The following is a 19,334-nucleotide window of genomic DNA, read 5'->3' as shown; positions in this document are numbered from 1 at the left end:
TCCAGGATAATACATCCTGTCCCTTTCTCAGGAGCACTGGAAATGGCTGTGGCAAACGTTTATGGCATTCACATCAAAGCTTAAATAGATAATCAGAAGAAAATGGTTGAACAACGATCAAGAAACAACTAAAAAAGAAAGAAAAAAAGAAACATTTGATTGCTGAGAGTAAACAATATGATGGAGGAGATACACCAAATGTAATCATTAGAATATCCAATATCCATGGAAACAGAGTTTACTAAAAGCAATTAGAATAAAATCTTTAAAAAAGTATAGTTAATTTACTGAAAGGGATATGAGAAAATATTGCAAGCAAAAAAAATCCATTTCAGGTGAGAAGATGTTGCTCCTGGTGACTCCACTCTGGCACACCTCCATCCAGCATGCCACTTCAGGGGTGAGCTGGTGCTTGCTGAGGAAGCAGCAAGGCTGGTTGTGCTTTGTCTTGACCACTAGGGGCGCACAAGTTCCCTGAACACCAGCAGCTGGGACTGTGGCTGTGTTCCGGGTGTTAGGCTCATCTAACTGCTTATTTTAGGCACTAAAAAATAAAAATTTTATTGCTGAATTTCTTCTAAAAAAGCAAAACCCTCAACTGATGGGTTGAACATCAAAATGTATGCAGGGAATTCTCTATCATTGAGCCTGGAAGCAGCACTGAAAGTGCCTAACACAGTACAAAAGGTCAAAGAGAAGGAGAAAAAAATTTTTACTTTATATATTTTTTAATTTGTTCTAATTAGTTATATATGACAGTAGAATGCATTTAGACACTTTGACATATCATACATAAATGGGATATGATTTCTCATTTTTCTGATTTTACCTGTTGTAGAATCACACTGGTAATGCAGTCATATATGTATACAAAGTAATAATGTATGTTTCATTCTACTATACTTCCTATCCTCATACCTGCTCTCCCCCATTCACTCCCCTCTACCGAATCTAAAATAACTCTATTCTTCCTAAGCACTCCCACCCCCACTGCCTTAGTGAATTAGCATCCACATATCAGAGAAAATATTTGCCCTTTGGGTTTTGGGGATTGGCTTATTTCACTTAGCATGATATTCTCCAACTCCATCCATTTACCTGCAAATGTCATAATTTCATTCTTCTTTAAAGCTGAGTAATATTCCATTGACTATATATAACACATTTTCTTTATTCATTCATCTGTTGAAGGGCACCTAGGTTGGTTCCATAGTTCAGCTATTGTGAATTGTGCTGCTATAAACATTAATGTGGCTGTGTCACTGTAGTGTGCTGATTTTAAGTCATTTGGGTATAAACGGAGGAGTGGGATAACTGGGTCAAATGGTGGTTCCATTCCAAGTTTTCTGAGGAATCTCCATACTGCTTTCCATAGTGTTTGTACCAATTTGCAGTCCCATCAGCAATATATGAATGTGCCTTTTTTTAAGAAGGGGAAAAAAAATTAAAGGTGAGAGATGAGAATCATTGATTGAGAAGTCCAACATGTATGTAGTAAAAATCCCAAACAAAGGGACCAGTAAAGTGGGAGTGGAATTAACTTGCTAATAATATAATTAGAAAAAAACTTTAGTGCTGAAGAGAGTCAAGCATTCTCAGAAAGAAACGTCTCTTTAAATATCAAGCATGAAGAATGACAAGAAACAACTACTTCCAAAGTCATGTAATGAAATTTTAAAAACAAGGAATATAGAGACTATCCTAAATTTTCACAAATAACAACAATTATCTATAGAGGAAGCAAATACTAACACCAGACTTTTCATTAGCCACACTAGATACTAAAAGATAAAAAAGCAACTCTTCAAAAAGTTGTGTGGTGGGAAATAATCATGCATATGGAATGCTATATCCAAATAATATATGATTCAAGCAGGAGAAAAAAATCCATTTTCATATCATGGAAAGACTCAGAAATTTTAATACTCACCTTTCTGGATGAGGAGAGAGTAGATGGGCACATGTGAAACCTGAGGAACAGGAGTGAGTAAAGGAACAAATAAAAGTCATTTATTAGTTTAGATAATTGTTGGTCAAACACTTCATAGCTAAATTTCTCGATGATTTAACACGTGAGATGGGGAGTAGTAAAAGCTGGAAGAGAGAGAGGGACAGACAGGTCAGATTCTCGTCAAGTTCCAAGTTAGGGTTTAAGAGCAAGTTAATTCCAGACATTGACAGAATAAGTAAACAATGTATTAAACCATTAGGAGTTTGTAGGGTCAGGGATGTAGCTCAGTGGTAGAAAGTTTACCTAAAGTGCAATACAGTCATAACTATAGGAAAAGTAGAAATGAGGTACATAAATTCTGTGTTATTAGGTTGAAAGCAATACAAAGAAAAATGAATTTCAATCTAACTGATATAAATAATGATAGGAAAACAACAACCAAAGCAACAATAACAGAGGAAAAATAATAAAAAGAAAACTCAAAATTAGATACCGTCACAATAATGGTGGTATTCATTGCAAAACTGAACAAGTTTGATCAATAAGGAAATATGTGCTCTCGAATATTGCAGATGGGAATGAGATTGACAAAAAAACAATTTTAAAGGTTTTATAAAAATAAAAAGTGAAATTCACAGGAACTTATAGCAGTCACAATCATTTATAAATCTAACAATGCAGTGTTGAAATATTTAAAACAAAACTAATAGGAATACGGTGAAATGGGGGGGAAAGTCCATAATTATAACGCACGACTTGGAGGAACTGGTAGGTCAAATAAATAACAAAAAGTGTGATCTGATAGCTTATTAACAAAACATCATTCCTTAAACAGTGCTAGTTGTCTTTAAGGGGCAGTTGGCAGTATCTACTAGAATTTAAATTGTGCAAATCTTTTGATCCACTATCTCCCTTCTTCGTGTACATCATAGAGAAATAGTGTTGCCATGAAACATGAGAAGGGCTATAATTAAATGAAAAATAAATACATTGAAATCATATGAATCATTACAAAGAATGAAAAAGATTAATACATACATGGAATTGTCTAAAATATTTTTGAAAAAAATTATGACATTAGCATCCCTTATTAAAAACCACATGGAAATTTTAAAAAGGAAAAGATTTTTGGCTTACTACTAAAAGTATTGGGATAGAGATGATTATGGAGTAGGGAAAGGAATTACCTTCAATAACTAGATCACTATCTTCAGAGCCCACGATTTTGAAGATATTACATATATATATTATATATATAATATATAAAATATATATATATATATATATATATATATATATATATATATATGTCAAACCAATTGTAATGTGGGTCACTTTCACACAGAGGAAAGCATCACAGCTCTTCCTGTAGCTCCATAAGGTGAAACTAAATATAAACCTCATGAAAACGCTTGACAGCAGACACTTGGTTATGGCTGCTTCTCGGAAATGGCACTGATGATCACAGCATAGCTCATGCTAATTATGTTTATCCAAGTCAAGTTTCAAAACTAATTAGATCTTTGCACTTGTATTACCTGTATGCTAATAATAAAGAGAATAAATGAAGCCCCTGAGATCTTAATGAATATCTTAGCCAGCATAATGGTGTATGAATACATAAACACACCTAATTTTCTTAGTCTCATTGGATTTTCTCCCACTGGATTTTCAATAGAATATTTAAAAAAAACTGTGCATGTCTAATGCTAAGGTACTGATGATCTAGCGTTCCAAATAGTCCAAAGTCTTACATAAATAAGCCCTGCTATATAGAAATGACTCCAAGAATCTGTCCTCATCATAATATTTGACCAGCAGGTAACATCCACTTTGTTATTAATATATAAATGTCCTTTGCATTTACAGTGAAAGCTAATAATTGCATATTTAAAAGAGGTTTTGAATTACTAATTCATTGCTGCTAATTGCTAGGTGTTTTAGCACACATTATCTCCTTTAACACAAACATAGAAGACTAATGGTATTATTTTAAAAAGAAAGTTGAGGCTCAAAAGGGTTATATAATTTTTCCAAAATTACCTAGATGGTAAGCAGTAGACCTGGAATTTAGCCCCAGAAATTTGGGTTCTGAAATCTTATTTTAATTACAGCGTTGCATGTTATGCCTCTCACTTCATACTAACACTCATCACATTTCAAATTCCTTTGGGTGTTTCATGTATTTATTTTTCTAATAAAAATAGTATTTATTCCAGATTGTGTTTTTTAACCTGTGACACAATCCCGGAGCTATAGTTAGTGAAGCCAGAGATGTAGCATTCATATGTTATTATATTAAGCTTTGTTCGTATGAAAAATGGATTAAGTCACATTAATTAATTCTTTCTGCATTGAGATAGGTAAGATTAGTAAGGTTGACTAAGAAGGGCACTGATAGCAATTTCTTCCCCACTCATCTTTTGATGCTGGGGTGGGAGAGGAGCTCCATTTTTCTACATTTGCCTGTGGAGTAGAATCAGTTATTAACAGTAGAACTGTCTTGCTAGGCTGCCCCCTTCCAGTATTTTGTCTAGAAAGAGCTGGATTTTGTTGGGCATCTTTCTTGGTCTTTTTGGGTTTGAATTTCAGGTTTCTCCAGATTTGGATAAACACAGTTTATTCATCCACTCAGTCAACTGAAAGACTTCTTGATTCCTTCCAAGTTTTGACAGGAATAAGCTTCTATAAACCTCTGGGTGTACATTTTTGTGTAGCATAAGCTTTCAGTTCATTTGGGTAAATACCAATGAGTACAATTAATGGGTTTCATGATAAGGGTATTTTTAATTTTATGAGGAACTGTCAAACCATCTTCTGAAGTGGCTGCACCAATTTGTGCCTTTTTCTGTGAGAAGAAGAGTTCCTGTTGTCAGTGACTTTAGTTCAGGCCTTTCTTTGGTGATCCACCTTTCAGATCTTTGTTCATTTCTTATTGTTAAGTGTTAAAAATTCCTTAATAAAAACTCCTTAATAAAAATAACTACACAAAACAGCACATCATTGAAAGAATCCCTAAATCAATATGGGTAAAAGGAAAATGAACCAGAAAGAAGGTCTTCACACATAGGAAGGAATAGTATACAAATATATATATGCAAGTGTGAATAAATATAAATAAACAAAATGCATAAATCAATGAAATCTGAAACAATGTGATAATTACTGAAGTTTTTTCTTTGTACTTTTTCTCTTTACACTACCTATAGCTATTGAATTCCAGATTGGAAAATGTTTCTAGGTTACTGTAGTTCTGCTTCAGCTTATCTTGCTGGTTATAATTAGGTCATAATGTTCTCTCAAGTCTTTGAACTTATTCAGTGTTTTCTGGTTCCTGTTATTACTGGTGGAGAGTCTTCTGTTAATTTAATTTCCATGACTTCATAAGAAATTTTCTAATATTTCTGGCTAACTTAAGAATTTTTCCTTATGTTTATTATTTTTCAGTTTTACTGTAAGAAGATTCTTATTTGTGCTTGCTATATGTAAATATTTATATTTTTCATCAATCTCAATATTTCTCAGCCATTGACTATATAAAAAATTATTTCTCTCTTATTCTTTCTAATATTTGCTTCTGGAACTTACTTTGAGTGTGAAAAATAGGCACTCTAATTTCATCTTCTACCTTAATGTCTCTTTCATTTATTCAATTATCTTGCCCCTCTGTTTTCTGATTTTTAAATTTTTTTAGTTGTATGTTGACAATACACTTATTTTATCTATTTATTCTTTAATGTAGTGCTGAGGATCAAACCCAGTGCCTCACACATGCTAGGAAAGAGCTACAACTCCAGCCCCAACAGTGTTTTCTTAAAAAAAACTTTATTCCAAGGTTACAGTTCTTTCAGATTAGTTGTGCCTAATGTTCTGTGTAAAGGAGCACCTGTGGAGGGATACCTGTAAGGAGGTGCACAAAGAACAGACAGACACGAAAGTACAAGCAGACATAAGGATGGAGTGGAGAGAGTGAAGTGAAGTGGTGAAGAAGAAATGAAGAAGTGAACTGACCACTCCTCCCTGCCTGGGAGTTTATTAACTCAAAGAACACATATCCCCATTACTATGACCATATTCTGATTAGTATTTCTTTAACCTGAGTGCTAGCTAACTGAGGTTGACACAAAAACAGAGCCCCTTCTATCTAAGGAGATTTCTAAGGAAACCAGATAGTGCCTGCAGAGTTGTTACCTCAGAGGGAGGAGGCTGGGCATTCCAATCGTGAGAATAAGGGTGACAGTTGCTCCCCAGGAGTTTGCTCACTGGGGGGATACTCACCTGTCTATTTCCACAGTCAGAATATCTACGGTTCTGCTTAAACTATTTCTTGAATTTTAATCAAATGTCAATATTTTTCATTTCTAGTCATTTCTAGTAATTGTCATTGTCATTCTTTATAATATTTGCTTTTTAAAAATATAGTATCTTGATCCTTTCTCTGATTTTTAATATCATGTTTTATTACTTTAAATGTAAGTATTTTGTATCCTGTTTTAGATAATTCCACCACAGGGAATCTTAGATTGTAATTATTACTTTCTTATTTGTGCTCACTCATGATAGCCCATGTCTTCTTGTGGGACTGTGCACAAGAGATCCTTTGGGATTTGTGGTGATGGTATGTCATTCCAGATAGACTTGGCGTTTTCTCTTTTAGGAGATACTTACTTATCAATTACTGATAAACTATAACAAACCATGGTTTAAAAGAACCATTTTATTTTCTTCTTCATAATTTTATGGATCAGGAAGTTGGGGAGGGCTCCTCTATATGGTTTGGCTATGATTTCATGTGGCATGCTGGCACTACTGTGGCTACAGGATCCACTACCCAAGTGGGTTCTTCACGAATGTGCCTGGCCTGGACTGCTTGTAGTTGATGCCATGGGCTGGGAGCTCAGCTGTAGCTGTCAACTGGTACAACTATACATTGTCTCTTCATGTGGCTAACACTTGGAGCTTAAGTGTGGCAGCTAGGTTCCCAGAGAGATGGTCAAAAGGATGAACATTCCAAGAGCTGTGACTACTTATGAACTAGTCTCAAAAATATCAGAACATCACCTCTGCATCTCAGGCAAGTCACGAAGTTTCCCTTAAACCCAAGTTCATAGGGAATTAGACTCTTCTCTCAATGGCAAAAGTAGAACAAAATTTGCAGTCACCTTTAATCATCCAAAATACATCTTTAGTATATCACATTTGTGATATATCATAGTAATCTAGCATATTATTGTCAGGGCATGACTACTTATTATAATTTCAAAACTTGGGATTTATGACTAAATGAGTATAAATTCAAACCCCAGGACTCCATTAGGATAGACCAATATAATAGATTCTTAGGAGATCCTTAGTTTTTTTTTTTTTTTTTTTTTTTTCCCCTCTCTCCTAGGGACTCGGATGAAACAGAAAAATTTCCTTCTCATCTCTCTTAACTAGTATGAGAATGTTTTAAAAAACTGTCTGCTAAGGTTGAAAGTGTGGATTCTTGCATTTAGAGAAAATATGTCAGGAGAGAATGTAGGAGTCTCACTTTAAACTCTTCTCTTTGCACTGTCCCAAGCCCTTATCTTCCATGCCTTTGCAACTATTAGAGCACAAATCCTTAGTTACAGAGTTTAGCATATGTCTTTGGACAGTGGCAGTTCTGTTTCAGTGCAGGTTGCTCTTGTATTATTTTTGGTCAGTGAGGGTTTCTTTTATTACATGCAAGTTCACTTCTGCTTCTGAACTTTTAAAAATAATTCATTGATTGACAAATAATAATTGTATATATTCATGGGTACAACATGATGTTTTAAAGAGTGTATACATTATAAAATATTAAATCTACTTAATGTATTCATCATCTTGTTTATCATTTTTAATAAGAACATTTAAAATCCATTTTTGGGCAATTTTGAAATATATAATGCATTATTATTAATTATGGTCATCATGTACATTATATAGTACAATATAACTAAAATATATTTCTTCTGTCTAAAATTTGTGTCTTTTTAACCAACATTTCACCTTTTTCTATCTTCCTGTCTGTCCCCAGCCTCTGGTAAACACCATTCAACTCTGTTTCTATGAGATGGTCTTTTTTTTTAATGATCCATCTATAGCTGGGATACAGTGTATGTCTTTATGTGTCAGACTTATTTCACTTAGCATAAAATACTCTAGGTTTGTCCATGTTATTACAAATGGCAATCTGTACCTACTTCTTAAGGCAGCATAATATCTCATTCTGTATATATATCACACTTTCTTTATCCATTCATCCATTGATGGATGCTTAGGTTTCTTTCATATCTTGGCTATTGTGCATAATGCTTAAATGAACGTGGAAGTACAGTAATCATTCTGGCATACCAATTCAGTTCCTTTGGATATATATGCAGAAGTGCAATTACTAAATCTTATGGTAAGTCTACTTTTAGATTTTCAAGAAACCTCCATACTATTTAAATAGCTGAACTAGGGCTGGAGATGTGGCTCAGCGGTAGCGCGCTCCCCCTGGCATGCGTGCGGCCCGGGTTCGATCCTCAGCACCACATACCAACAAAGATGTTGTGTCTGCCGAGAACTAAAAAATAAATATTAAAAAAAATTCTCTCTCTCTCTCTCTCTCTCTCTCTCTCCTCTCTCACTCTCTCTTTAAAAAAAAAAAAAAATAGCTGAACTAATTGAACTTCCAACCAAGTGTACCAGGATTCTGTTTTCTCCACATTCTTGCCAGCATTTGTAATCTCTCATCTTTTGATAATAGTCATTCCAATAGGTGTGAGGGAATATTTCACTCTAGTTTTAATTTGCATTTCCCTAATGATTTAGAGATGTTGAGCATTTTTAATATTTTTAGTACCTAAGTAAGCAGTTTGTATAAGTATTTTGTTGAAATGTTTTTTAGATAGTTTATGTTAGCAATATTGCTTAACTAAAACTAGATTTATTCATTTTTTGCTTTCTCCTAGTTAAAACTATTCACTAGTTTTTTGTTAAATTAAATTAGTTCTTTCTATCCCTTTTGTTTATGTATTACCCTGTTTGCACTCACATGCACAATGTTTTGTTAACCTATTCTGCTGCATACCTTATTTATATAACATTATAAAATATATTATTTTATTAGTTTGATACAATTCCTAAAGTACAATTATCCAAAGTGGGCTTTTTCTTATGTTTCTCTCAGGATCAAACTCTATGTGTAGCTTCTATTCACAACTAATCTGTAATTTTATTAAACAGATTAGAGGATGTTGTGCTGTTTTAAACTCGATTCATGCAGATAGATCTATTTTGTACTTCCAGTATAATTTCAGTATGTTTTTTGTCCCTTGGATTTACTCAAAGCTCAGGCTGGTGGAAAGTACCACTATACTGTAGCTGTATTAGGTAAAATATGTCACTGTGGAAAAAGAAGAGAAATTACCTACCAATAACTTAATTTGATCCTGAACACACACACACTTCCTCTTGCAGCCCTTTGGTATGTACAGTTCACTCCCACTTAACTGCAAGATGACTGGGAAGAGTGGTCTCCAGTATGACTGAGAAATAGAAGCAAGCTGGATATTGCCAAACACTGACATTAAGGTCAATCACTTTAACCATTCAGGTTTTCAAACCATCATTCAACATTCAACACTTCAAAGCATTCATTCAACAGCCTGAATTGATTAAATGTTGTAGCAGTGAGTGTGAACTGTGTTCTGACCCCCCAAATCATTGGTCCCTTTGTATCTGTGGCCTTAAGATAAATAAAGATTAATATTTTCATCTCATATATAATGTAACATGTTTGAAACCATTTTGTGAAGTGTAAGCATTAGACAAAAGTGAGTCTACATTTTTATATTTTAATCTGCTAAATATTGAAGTAAATATATCAATTTTGAGATTATTTAAGTTATTCTCATATCCACTGGTTTTTATTTTAGAAGATACCATTCCAAAAAGGATGGAGACTGGAAATTATACAATGGTGACAGAGTTTATCATTTTGGGGTTAACAGAAGATCCTACACTTTGTTCCATCTTCTTTGTGGTCTTCCTAGGGATCTATGTTATTACTATATTGGGCAATACAAGCATAATCGTGTTAATTCGAAGAAGCCCTCAGCTTCACACCCCAATGTACCTCTTCCTCAGCCATTTGGCCTTTGTGGACATTGGGTACTCCACGTCAGTCACACCTGTCATGATTGTCAGTTTCCTGAGGGAGAGAACTACCATTCCTGTTGCTGGCTGCATAGCCCAGCTTGGCTCTGATGTCATTTTTGGGACAGCTGAGTGCTTCCTGTTGGCTGCCATGACCTACGACCGCTATGTGGCCATCTGCTCACCCCTGCTCTACTCCACCCACATGTCTCCCACTGTCTGCATCATTTTACTGGTGGCTTCCTATCTGGGTGGAATCATGAATGCTTCATCATTTACCAGCTGTTTATTGAGCCTGACTTTCTGTGGGCCAAATACAATCAACCATTTCTTCTGTGACCTCCCACCACTAGTAAAGCTTTCTTGCACCCATATTTACATTGCTGAAATATCTCCCGCCATCTCAGCTGGGTCAATCATTGTAATCACACTGTTCACCATCAGTGTTTCATACCTGTATATTCTCCACTCCATCCTGAGGATGCACTCTACTGAGGGAAGGCACAAGGCCTTCTCTACGTGCACCTCTCATCTCACTGCAGTCACTTTGTTTTATGGGACAGTCACATTTGTTTATGTTATACCCAAGTCAAGTCATTCACCCGACCATATTAAAGTAGTGTCAGTGTTCTATACAGTTGTGATCCCCATGTTGAACCCCCTGATCTACAGTCTGAGGTTAAATAAGGAGGTAAAAGAGGCCATGAAGAAATTGATGGTAAAAACACATCCCTAATTTTGAAAGGAATTCAATGTGAATTGAGAAGCTGTAAAGTAATCATTTTGAGAACATCTGCAATTGGAATTTATGTTGCCAATTGGCCTTGTTTTATGTGAAGAAATATCTTAAAGTACCAGTATGTTGATTAATTCCAACTTTAATATATAAATTTCTAGAGTAACAAAATAAAGCATATCATTTTCACAGACATCTGCTGGGCTCATATTTAATGTGTATATTTTGGGGTTAGGATATCTGGAAAACATAGTTTCAATTTTTCTCTCCTCTGCCTATTATTTAGGGAAAATTTGACTAAAGAGTTTTCCCCAACCTTTTGCTTAAGTAATATGTATGTTTTAAATGGGATCATAAAAATTAACATCTTGGAGAGCATCAGGTGCTCAATGTCAAAGCAATTGATGGTAGTGTTGATAGACCAGTCACTTATAAGGAAGATTTGGCCTCTCTTACACAGGAATATCATAATCTTTGAAAATAGTGAAGCTGTGTGTTATATATATATTTAAATAGGATCAATTTAAACTATAATTTTTCACAAATCTTCTATATCTTAGCTGAATTTTTAATTATTTTGACCAACCTCAATGCTCTTCTACTAGGGGATATATCAATATTGCTGGAAGAGCTTTGTCAAAAAATCCATATCCACTCAGCACTCACCACAGTTGTTGAGAAGTCTCTCCCAGGAGAAATCTCAAAGATAGCAGGGTATCTTTTTTGCATAATCTTTATCAGTAATTTTGGAGGAGAACCTTTGATTTTTTTATGATACTTTTCTTGTCATATATGTTGATGGTATTTTCTGCTTTGCTCATGCTATTCAAAAGCAGCAGTGATAGGCAGTTTGTCAGTATGACTCTACTTCCTCCACCCCAATGACCCTAGCAGCCGCCAGAGAACAAGAAGGCTATAACATTGGGTCAATCCTTCTATTTGTTTCCCCCACCCCATACAATTTTCTTGGTTTTTGTCTCTACCAATAATAAGGAACTGGCAATATTCTTCATTTCCAGCTTATCTGTGCTGTGCCCACAGTTTTTTCAGTGCCTTCTACCAAGTTATAAATACTCATAAGCACTTGATTATCAGAAGACAGACTAATGTTTATCATAAGGAGGAGGAAAAAAAATCCCTTTATTTCTACCTTGTAAAGAAGGAGGATCACTTTCCAGTCATTTAAGATCATGAGGTAACTATGCTGTAGGAAGATTTAGTCTCACACCTTAGAGGTTGCTTTCTGTGGCTCTTCCTTTGATTTCATATATTTTATACTAAATTTTAAGGTTTTTCCCTTTTGAAGTTCGGTGATAAATCCTCTCTGAAATTTGAGAATCTTATAAAGGTAGTGTCTTCTTTATTTGTTAAGGTCTAATTTTGGACTGTGAAGATTTTAATGAGTGTCCTGCACTGGAGATGATTCTCTTGAGACTCCATTAGGAATTAGAAGTCTTGTGTCTGTGGATCTATCATCCCATGTCATGTCCATTAAAGTTCATGATAGGGACATTTTTTTTTAAGAGAGAGAGAGAGAGAGAGAGAGAGAGAGAGAGAGAGAGAGAGAAAGAATTTTTTAATATTTATATTTTTTAGTTTTTGGCGGACCCAACATCTTTATTTGTATGTGGTGCTGAGGATCGAACCCAGCGCCTCGAGTGTGCCTGGCGAGGGCGCTACCACTTAAGCTACATCCCCAGCCCCATGATAGGGAATTTTTGATATGTTTGTTCTTATTTTTCTGAATGAAAGTGGAAATGATTGCCAATCAATTTGTTAAAAATAGATATTGGAACTGGATGTATGGTGCACACCTGTGAGTAGAGAGACTGAGGCAGAAGGATTACAAGTTCAAAGCCAGTCTCAGTAACTTAGTGAGGTCCTCAACAACTTAGGGAAAGCTTGTCTTAAAAAATAATAAAAATAAAATAAAATAAAATAGCTCAGTGGTAAAGTACCCCTAGTTTCAATCCCCAGTAACTATAAACAAACAAACAAACAAAATATTGGAATGCTAGTGATTTCATCAGGCATATTCACTTCTTATTATAATACCATTTATTTTATAATTCTGAAAATTTGCTAAGTTTTTCAGATTTCTACCACTCTATTCACAGGTCAAAAGGAATGAGGTGTCAGGAGTCTATTCCCTAGGGAAGAAAAGAAGGTGGGTAGGAAGAATGAACACACAGTATAATCCTTGTTATTGCTCTCTCAGAGGGCAGCTCTGTTATAGAAGACATTGCTTAAAATGAATATACACCTTTATCCAAATCCCCAGTTATTTCGGTGACACCTGCAAATGGCTCCTAATTGCCTCTCTCATCATCTTGTCCCTCAAATTCTTTACCATCTGTTCTTTCACCCAATAGACTGCCAAGTATTATCGCCAATATTTGTTCTCATAAGCTCAGATCTTGAGGCAAACTAGTCAACACACTATCTTTTTAAAAAAATGTTTAAATTAAATTTATTTTTAAACTAACATATAAAACAGTATACATACTAATGAGGTATCATGTGATTTTTTTGATACATGTATTGTTATGGTTTGGATGTGAGGTATCCCCGAAAAGCTCATGTGTGAGACAATGCAAGAAGGCTTAGAGGTGAAATGATTGGGTTAGTAGAGCCTTAACCCAATCAATCCTGATGGGGTTAAACTGAAGGCAACTGAAGGCAGGTAGAGTGTGGGGGACTGCCTGTGGGCGTGTATTTTAAATCCAGTCGGTGGAATCTTTACCTCTGCTTCCTGATGACATCCTGAGCTGCTCTCCACTGCCACACTTTTTCACTATTACATTCTGCCTTACCTTGAGCCCTGAGAAATTGACCTGGCTGTCTTAGGACTAAGACCTCTGAAGCCATAAGCCCCCAAATAAACTTTTCCTCCTCTAAGATTGTTCTTGTCAGGTCTTTTAGTCATAGCAGTGAAAAAGCTGTCCAAAACATATACACATTATATGCTGTTTAAATCACTTTAAACATATGCATCTTCTCAAACATTCATCATTTTATATGGGGAAAACACTCAAATCCTTTTTTCTAGCTTTTTGAAATATTCAGTACATTATTATTATCTATAGCCCCATACTATGTAGTAGAATACCCAAATTACTTCCCTATTTGACTATAACTTAATAAACATTGACCAGCTACTCCCATCCTTTCCTCTCCCCTACTCTTTCCAGTCTCTGGTGACCACCACTCCGGTCTCAACTTTTATGGGATGACATTTTGATATTTTATAATTGAGCAAGATCACACAGTATTAATCTTTCTGTGATTGGCTTATTTCAGTTAATGATCTCCAGTCCCATGCATGTTATTGTTATTGAAAGCATTTCATCTTTTTGAGAGCAATTAATATTCCAGTGAACACACTATCTCTTGATTAAATTCTTCAATTCCTTGTTCTGTCTTATATTCCTTCTGTCTGCAAAGCTCTATTTTGGGCTTAACCCATCGAAAACCTTGCCCATTCTTCAAGGCTCAGCACAACTGCCATATCACCCAAGAAGCCCCTTACTTGCACAGTATTTAACAGCAGAAGTAAAAAGCACATTCATTAAGAAGGAAGTCTATGAGGAGGGGAACTTTTGTTGGCCTCCACTAGGTTCCAAAGCCTCAATGCTAATAGATGCAGTATAGCAGACTAGGTTGCTATACATAATGAATTAGAACTTTTAAGAGCCAGATTGATCTGTTTTTACCTCTCTTGGACCCTTCATACAAATGCAGAGAGCACATCCTCAATTTTCTTTGATAGCCAACTGCTACCATTCAGAGCCATACCCTTGAGAACTGCTCTTGATAGAAAGGAACTTAATAGACAAAATCTGGGAGAACATGCTGGTATACCCAGTGTGACCCATGGCCAATAACTAAATGATACACATATTTAAAACAATAATAACAAACTGCCCTTTTGCTGCAAAGTTGGACCAGTCTGAGGTGCCACTCATGATTCACTGTTACCTGTGGGCTAGGACTGAAGGTGCACTTCAGCCGACCCTGCATCTTCATCTAGAGTCTTCTCATGCTGCTAAGAGCCACAGCCAAGTAATGTGATGCATGGCATTTCTGGTTGAAAGGTGAAGCCAGCAAGCCATTGAGATGATATGATTATGTTAAGATCTGCATTCATATGGATATTGGACTCTTGCTGTATACCTGGGCCTGCTGTGGGACTCCTGGAGAGTTCTCATTGGTTGGGGAAGTGCGGTAGGAGGGAATTCCGGAGGAGGGACTTCCTGTTGGGGTCCGGGAGAATGCCGTGTGGGTCGGTCGGCAATCTGCCTGGGAGTGTAGGGGGCATTGGCGGCAGTTTCAAAAATAAAGTTTGTTCCTGCTTGAGTGGCTCGTGATTTTGTGCCTAGCCAGACTTCGGCATCATGCCTTATTCTGCTTCTCTTTCATCCTTACAGGTTTCCCCTGAGACAGCCCCTTTACTAAATCACTTGTGTGACCATTACTAATGCTCTGGTTTGGAGAACTTGTCAAAGACAGAATGCCAATGAACACTAGAATAAGAACTTTATGTACTCAATTATGCACACTCAAAATTTTAAAAACAATGGAGTATAAACATCAAATTCAAATTACTGGACCTTATTCATTCTCTCTGAGCAAACAGCTGTAACAGCCATCACGGCCAGTCATATAGTCATACAGACTGAATTTCTGTCTGTGGATAAATGTGTTTGTTTCTTGTGGTGCTGGGATTCTGCTTCTTGCTAACTGGCTCTCATTACTAAGTACTGGAATCCACCTCTATGTGGAGGACATTTCATAAAGTCTGAGTTCACACCCTTGATTTTCTTTAGTCTGTGAAATAATGTGCCAAAGACAGATAAGGGCTGCATGTTTCTGCAGTTCTGTGCCTACCCTGAATAGTCAGTCTATCTGTTTGCTCTATCTTCCTCCTCTACTCATCCAAATGCAATATCAGCCAGCTCCAGGAAGAGCAATAGCAATAGCAATAGCAGTATCATTTCCTGCTAGAAAGTGGAGCTAAGAACACTATCAACCCTCTTCTCAATTATATCAAAAAATGAGTAGGTTACATTTTAAAATTAAAATAACCCTTTTAACCATATTCCTGGAGATAATAATCTAAAACATTAATTGTCTAATCCATTATCTCATTCATAGATTTACACTGAGTGCATCAGTTGGAAATATGAGGGTCAAATAGCCTGAGGTGTATGCTGTGGTGGAATTTATCTTCTAGCATCTCCAAAACAGAAAAAGAGGGAACTATGTTTTGGCCTAAATTAAATATGCCAAAAATTAAGAAGAAAAAATAATTTAATTACCCTCTTAAGAAGATTAATCAACAGTAACTTCAAATAATTTAAATATTTTGACTAGCTTCTAACAAGGAACAGAGAAGATTTTTGAAAGGAGTTCTTGAATAGAAAAAGTGGAGGGAAGAAAGTGAGAGTCAAAAGTGGGAGTAAAAATTGTTTGGTTTTAAGGCCCTTCTTAAGTACAAAAGTAATTCAGTGTAATTGATGAAGCTGTTCTAGAAAGAAAAATAAAATCTTCTCTGACAGTAATACTCCTTGTCATTCATTTCAATAACTTTTAAAAGAATTTCCATTACCTTCTGAATATTCCTCCTGTCTATTTGCAGTCTTTGCTTCCCTCTGCCCTGGCTCCAGGTACCTGCAGATATTCTTCTACACAACATAGGTTAATTTGCCTTTCCTACAGTTTTATAACTTAAAATCACATGCTTCATTGCATCTGACTCCTTTTACTAGCATAATTATTTTGAGATTCATTCATGTCATGTGCATCATTAATCTGATTCTTTTTTATTGCTCAGTAGGGTCTCATTAAATAGATATATCATGTTTTTAACATTTACCTGTTGCTGGCTTGTTTCCGGTTTGGGGCCTTTGTTACTAAATCTGGTACTATGAACTTTCAAATAGTGTGTGCATATCTTCCCTTGTCATAGGTAAATACAAAGGAGAAAGCATGCTGGCTCTTCAGGTGGTATATGTTTACATTTTTTAAGAAATTGCAGAGGCTAACTCATAGTGGGATAAGGAGGGGGAGCATGGGAGGAATAGATGAATTCTAGATAGGACAGAGGGATGGGAGGAGAAAAGGAGGGGTGGGGGATTAGCAAGGATGGTGGAATGTGATAGACATCATTATCAAAGTACATGTATAAAGACACGAATTTGTGTCAACATACTTTATATACAAAGATATGAAAATTTGTTCTATATGTGCAATAAGAATTGTAATGCATTCCGCTGTCATTTATTTTTTTAAAAAATCAATTAAAAAATTAAGAAACAGCAGAACAGTTTTCCAAAGTCGCTGCATAATTTTATATTTCTATGTGTCATGTTAAAGATTCAGTTGCTAAAAATCTCACTTTTGGTATTAATTTTAATCATTGATATATAGATACCTCTATAGATGTCTGTTTGTCACATCAATTTACATTAATCTGAGGACTTGTAATTTTAAGCAACTTCTCCTGTGTCATCGGTCTTGTGTGTATCTCCTTGTGAAGTTTCTGTTCACATATATCCTTAGAAAGTACCTATTTCCCCAATTTAAAAAAATTAGACTCTGTGTCATCTTAACACTCAGTTCTAGCTGTTCTTTACACATTCTATATACAAGCTAATTGTCATGTATTGAAAATATTTTTTATTTTTATTTTCCTGGTCTTTGTTTCTAAAAAGCAAACCTTTAAAGAAGATTACATGTCAATTTTATTTCTTTCCTTCCAAAAACATTTGCATGCTCCAAAGTTACAAATATTTTCTCATGTATTTACGTTTAGAAATTTTGTAATTTTGTCTCTCATACTCATGTCTGTTAAATATTTGGGGTTAAATTTTCTGTTTGGTATAAATTCAGAGTTGTTCATTTTTTTTCCATATGGATATTAAGTTGTTCAAGTAATAGGCTGAAAACTTTTTTTTTTCCTATTCAATTGCCTTAGTGTTTGTCCAAAATCAATGGTTCAATATGTATATGTGGAATGGGTGTGTGGAAAATTTTTGGGCTATCTTTTCCTTTGATCTATATGTCTATAATTTTGTTATGGTTTGGATATAAGGTGTCCCCCAAAAGATTCTGTGTTGATGCAAGAATGTTCAGAGGTAAAATGTGGGTGGGGTGTGGCTGGAGGTGTGGGGTCACTGGGAGCATGCTCTCAAAGGGTTCATCTCCCCTGCAGCCTCTTCTCCTTTCCCTTTCTGCTTTCTAACTGCCATGAGTGAGTGGAGCAGCGCTTCTCTACCATACCTTTCCACCATGACATCATGACTCATCTTAGGCCCAGAGCAATGGAGTCAGCAGATCATGGGCAAAGATCTCTGATATCATAAACCAAAATAAAATTTTCTTCATCTAAGTTTTCTTGTCAGGTATTTTTGTCACAATGATGAAAAGTTGACTAACAAAGTAATTTGTATGGAGAAGTAGGGTCATTGCCAAGACATTTGACCATGTGGTTTATTAGCCTTTGTAACTGGCTTGTGGAAGGAGTTTGGAGTTGCAGGATGGAGAAGGCTGAAAATGTTTTAAGAAGTGCATAATAGGCAATTCTGATGGATATTCAGAAGACCTGAATGCTAATAGAAATGCATATAGTAAAGACTGCTCATGAGGTTTCAGAGTGGAATGTGTATTTGATGGGGAATTGGACTGCAAGCCATTGGATTACATTCTGGCAAAAAAAAAAAAAAAAATCTTGTCTACATTTTGCCCATTGCATGATACTTTGTATGAGGCTGAATTTAAAGATGATGGACTAAGTAATCTGCCAGAGAAAATTTCAAAACATTTAGGCTATGGCATGAAATTTGCTAGAATCCTTTAGCCAAGTTAACTGTGAGGTTTGGGAACAGAAAGCAGAGAAACAGGATTTTTAAAACTTGAAGTTTAGCCAGAAAAGTGGGACCAAAGAAGATGTGGTTGTTGAAGAGATTATTGCCACTAAAGAAAATTTAAGTACTTTGCACACAGACAATAGGAAAAATGTCTTAAAAGTCTTCTCATAAATTAACAAGAGCACACCCATGGCAAGCTCAAGAGTTTAAAACTTTCAAAACCTGTTTAAGAGAACTTGGGGGCACTGTTCTTGCATGAGTGCCTAGAAAGTTATTTCTCCAGGATTTATTTCACATTGGTTAGCCCATCCAAGCACTCAGAGGCTGCTGCAACCATGGTTACAGGGGGCCCAGCTAGTGCCCAAGCTGGCAGCAGACCTTGGCATTATCCATGTGGTGCTGGTTCAGCAGGAATACAGGATACTGGAATTAGGGGATCACAGAGGCTTCCACTGAGATTTCAAGGGAATACCTGTGAGTCCAGGCAGAGCATAGCAGAGTTGGAATTCCTGTGGGCAGTCCCTGAAAGATGATTCTTGAAGCTGTGAGAAGAAGTTGAAGTTGCAGTTGAGATTCCCGAGATTAGGAGATGCCAATAACATGAAACATCTGCTAGGGAATGTTGCTGACT

The 19,334-nt window shown here is 35.8% G+C and overlaps 1 protein-coding gene across 1 annotated transcript; it reads left to right on the top strand.

The window, feature by feature from the left end:
• The first annotated feature begins 9,899 nt into the window (after positions 1-9,899).
• On the top strand, positions 9,900-10,835 carry LOC144254416 (olfactory receptor 5P4-like). Its single transcript, XM_077797575.1, has one exon. The coding sequence runs from the start codon at positions 9,900-9,902 to the stop codon at positions 10,833-10,835; it is 936 nt and encodes a 311-aa protein (XP_077653701.1).
• The last annotated feature ends 8,499 nt before the right edge of the window (positions 10,836-19,334 follow it).

Source organism: Urocitellus parryii, chromosome 4, assembly GCF_045843805.1.
Source record: "Urocitellus parryii isolate mUroPar1 chromosome 4, mUroPar1.hap1, whole genome shotgun sequence".
Lineage (NCBI taxonomy): Eukaryota > Metazoa > Chordata > Mammalia > Rodentia > Sciuridae > Urocitellus > Urocitellus parryii.
The sequence above is the reverse complement of the archived record's forward strand: the minus strand, read 5'-3'. Positions and strand labels throughout refer to the sequence as shown.